This window comes from Triticum dicoccoides, chromosome 2A (assembly GCF_002162155.2).
Source record: "Triticum dicoccoides isolate Atlit2015 ecotype Zavitan chromosome 2A, WEW_v2.0, whole genome shotgun sequence".
NCBI lineage: Eukaryota > Viridiplantae > Streptophyta > Magnoliopsida > Poales > Poaceae > Triticum > Triticum dicoccoides.
In genome coordinates, this window is record NC_041382.1 from 596,250,085 (window position 1) to 596,254,519 (window position 4,435).

The window sequence follows — 4,435 nt, forward strand, 5'->3', positions numbered from 1 at the left end:
AATATGAATTTTCATGAATTTTGTGTTTTTCAAAAACCGGCCTTCATGGAGGCCGAGCTCCAAAAGGCATTTTTGCATAAAAACCACTAAAAAACCGCTAATATTGGAACTAGTAGAAAGGCGCGCATCATTTTGTTGGTGGCCGTAGCAGTGCAGCACAAGCGGTAAATCAGCACGGCAAAAAGTTAACACATGAAGAGCCGACCCCAACAACCCTTCGTTCCCCTCCCACTCCCACTCTCTCCCAGTCCCCACACGGTGCGGGTGCGACGGTGGCACGCCTCCCCCAGCTCCTCCAAGTCAACCGCCCCCCTCCCCTCCCCTTCAAAACTCCCCACCCGGCCACCGCACCACACCCAGCTTCTTCCGGCCTCCGCACCTCACCGCCAGTAACCCACAGCACTCCCCAGCTGGGTGTCCGGCTCCGGCCGTTCATGCGCTGATCGACCGCCCGAAACCGCGCGCGCGCGAGCCAACTCCGACCAAGAAAGCCCCAGCGGCCGGCGGCCGTCCAGGAGGGGGGGAGCCACCATGCACTCCCAGAACCACTGGGGCGGGGCGTTCGATATCGACGGCGCGGAGGACGACCAGAGCCGCAACATGGACATCGACCGCGGCGCGCTGCAGCACCAGCACCAGCTGGACGAGACGCAGCAGAGCTGGCTGCTCGGCCCGCCGGAGGCCAAGAAGAAGGACCGCTACGTCGACCTCGGCTGCGTCGTCGTCAAGCGCAAGCTCCTCTGGTGGATGCTCTGGGCCGTCCTCGGCGCCTTCGTCCTCATCGGCCTCCCCATCATCATCGCCAAGAACATCCCCAAGAAGAAGCCCCACGCCCCGCCCCCCGACAAGTACACCGACGCCCTCCACAAGGCCCTCCTCTTCTTCAACGCCCAGAAATGTGAGCTCCCCTCCTCCTTCTTCACTCCTCCACCTCCTCTGCTTCTGCTCTGCTTATGGATGATCAATTCTCTGATTCCTAGTGCTCTGCGGATCCGCCTTTGATCGAGTCCCAAGTCTGTCTGAACTCAAGAATTCGCGTAGAAATCGCTGCGTAACAGTAGAACATTAAATCTTGTACGTAGTTTTGATCTGTGATCTTAAGTGCGCAATTACACCTTGATCTTGAATCTTGATCTTGATGGCAAGCAAAAAGGGAGAAAGAAAGGGAGACCACCACGTAGTCTGTGATCGGGAGCTGGGTACAGCTGCGTACGACGGCAACCCCCACGCTTGGAATGTTATGCCGTCCTGCTCACGGTCTGTCCCTGCCCCCTCGCAGAAAGTGACAAGCTGATATTCAGAGAAATCTCTGGAAATTTCAAAGTACGAATCTCGGCACGTTCACGCACATGTAGGCCAGCCAGTTGATCCATTCTTTAGCTTAGCCCCGCACATGGATGTCGCGGTAGATCTTGCCTATGCTCTGCTTCTAGATCTCGCCAGATGCAAAGCATCCGCATTTCTAGATCCTGATCTGCCTTGCAAGTTGAATTGTCAGCTTCTTACTAGGAGTGCTTTACAAGCTTAATCTTGTCTACTGTAATCAGAAATTCAGAATTCGGTAGTACCGTTCATGGATCTAACGAACATTTTGCTGTTTGTGGTGATATGACAGCCGGCAAGCTTCCTAAGAACAACGGCATCCCGTGGCGCGGGAACTCGGGGATGAAGGACGGCGCGGACCTGCCGGACGTGAAGGGCGGCCTGGTGGGCGGGTACTACGACGCCGGCGACAACATCAAGTTCCACTTCCCGATGGCCTTCTCCATGACGCTGCTGAGCTGGTCGGTGGTGGAGTACGCCGACAGGTACAAGGCGATCGGGGAGTACGACCACGTGAGGGAGCTCATCAAGTGGGGAACCGACTACCTGCTGCTCACCTTCAACTCCTCCGCCTCCACCATCAACAAGCTCTACAGTCAGGTGAGCTCTCCCCATCACTCCGTCCGTCCATCTCGACCGTTCGTTGAAAATCGCACGGTGAAAACATCAAGCAAGCATTTAAAGAGCGAGACTTTTTTGGAAATCATATTTGAAAGTAAGTTCAGTTGAGAACATTAACTAGAAAAGGCATATATGGAGGAGAGCTTTGCTTAAAGTGGTGCTTTTCATCTGTTGAATGTAGAAAGCATAAAGATAGAGAAAGGGGGTGTGCAATAATGCGACTGGCGTGGCCGATTCAGTGTGCACCGCCCAACAGCTAGCCTTGTTTTCCAGCAAGAAATGTTGATGGGCACGCACGCGGCACAGCCAACAACCTTTGACTCTTATCACTTGAGATCAGTAGGCTATCTAGGGTTCGACCCCCAATTATCTACTCCCTCCGTTCCGATTTACTCGTCGTAATTTTAGTTCAAAGGGAGTACATGCTAACATGTGCTTAGCGGGGCATGCCATGTTACCCCAACTCTCCAAGCCAATTTAACTATCCTCACTGCAGCTCATTCAGAGTACCAAGTAGTAGAGTAGCTGTTCATTTTGGTGTTCACGATCCGATCCGAAGATGCTCTCCAACTTGTGTTCACATTTTTGTCACACCCGATCGGTTCACCATCACAAAGCAAAATACAAAGGAAAATTTTGACACGTTCGTGCTTGTGCCTGCAGGTGGGTACTGCCAAGATCAACGGCAGCACGCCGGACGACCACTACTGCTGGAACCGGCCGGAGGACATGGCGTACCCGCGGCCGGTGCAGCAGGCGAGCGCGGCGCCGGACCTGGGCGGCGAGGTGGCGGCGGCGCTGGCCTCCGCCTCCATCGTGTTCCGCGACAACCCGGCCTACTCCAAGAAGCTGGTGAGGGGCGCGGCGACGGTGTACAAGTTCGCGCGCGCCAACGGGAAGCGCACCCCCTACTCGCGGGGCAACCCGGCCATCGAGTACTACTACAACTCCACCAGCTACTGGGACGAGTTCATGTGGAGCGCCTCCTGGATGTACTACGCCACCGGCAACAACAGCTACATCAGCTTCGCCACCGACCCGCGTCTCCCCAAGAACGCCAAGGCCTTCTTCAACATCCTCGACTTCTCCGTCTTCAGCTGGGACAACAAGCTCCCCGGCGCCACGCTGCTGCTCTCGCGCCTCCGCATGTTCCTCAACCCCGGCTACCCCTACGAGGAGTCGCTCATGGGATACCACAACGTCACCAGCATGAACATGTGCATGTATTTTCCCAAGTTCAATGCGTTTAACTTCACCAAGGGCGGCCTCGCGCAGTTCAACCACGGCCAGGGCCAGGCGCTGCAGTACGCCGTCGCCAACTCCTTCCTCGCCGCGCTCTACGCCGACTACATGGAGTCCGTCAACGTCCCCGGCTGGTACTGCGGCCCCAACTTCATGACCGTCGACGACCTCCGCTCCTTCGCCAAATCCCAGGTATTTCTTCTTCTTTTAACCGATCTTATCGTCGTTGGTAAATTATGCAATGCGTGGCTTAACTGTGTGTCATGGTGGTCGAGCAGCTGAACTACATTCTTGGGGACAACCCGATGAAGATGAGCTACGTGGTGGGGTACGGCAAGAAGTACCCGAAGCGGCTGCACCACCGCGGGGCGTCCACGCCCAAGAACGGGATCAAGTACTCGTGCACCGGCGGCAACAAGTGGCGCGACTCCAAGAAGGCCGACCCTCACGTGCTCGTCGGCGCCATGGTCGGCGGCCCGGACAAGAACGACAAGTTCAAGGACGCGAGGATCAGCTACGCGCAGAACGAGCCCACGCTGGTCGGCAACGCCGGGCTCGTCGCCGCGCTCGTCGCCATCACCAACAGCGGCCGCGGCACGGGCGTCGGCGCCGTCGACAAGAACACCATGTTCTCCGCCGTGCCGCCCATGTTCCCCGCCGCCCCGCCGCCGCCGGCCACGTGGAAGCCGTGAGGAGAGCTCTGCCCGGCCGGCCGGTTTTTACGCCGGCGTTGAGCAGATCGATCAGGTTCGGTTGGTAGTGCAATTTTCTGGCCATCATGTAAAATTCTTTTGTATTATACGTACACACGTTAACCGTGGCGCGCGATACGACGGTGGCATGCCTCACGCATGGCCTGTACTACTGTAGATGTTTCTTGTGCACAATTTGGGTATGGACAATTAATGGATACTTGTTGATTCCCAGAGAAGAACTAATGGAGTAAGTGTTCACAGTATCATGCCATCTCCAATGCTCGATCGCTCTCTAGCCGCTTTGCAATGAACAAAATAAATATCTGAAGAATCTAGCACTATCGGTTCGCGGGAATTAGTGACAGGGAATGGGAGAGGTATAAGTCGTATAAGACTTGATGAAAGAAAACTACAATATAAGGAGTATAATACAAGGCATATAATTCACTGTTTGGTTGAATAGCGAGAGAAGGGGAAAGGGAATTAAGAGCATCTTTAGCCGACCCCTTCTAATTTAACTCCTTATATGCCTCCTCAAGCTTGACTCCTCAAAA

General features: G+C 55.3%; 1 protein-coding gene across 1 annotated transcript; it reads left to right on the forward strand.

The window, feature by feature from the left end:
- The first annotated feature begins 308 nt into the window (after positions 1 to 308).
- On the forward strand, positions 309 to 4,144 carry LOC119355604 (endoglucanase 12-like). Its single transcript, XM_037622429.1, has 4 exons — positions 309 to 898; positions 1,616 to 1,923; positions 2,608 to 3,378; positions 3,465 to 4,144. Exons 1-4 carry the CDS (start codon positions 532 to 534, stop codon positions 3,876 to 3,878), a joined length of 1,860 nt encoding a protein of 619 aa, XP_037478326.1. The 5' UTR covers positions 309 to 531; the 3' UTR covers positions 3,879 to 4,144.
- The last annotated feature ends 291 nt before the right edge of the window (positions 4,145 to 4,435 follow it).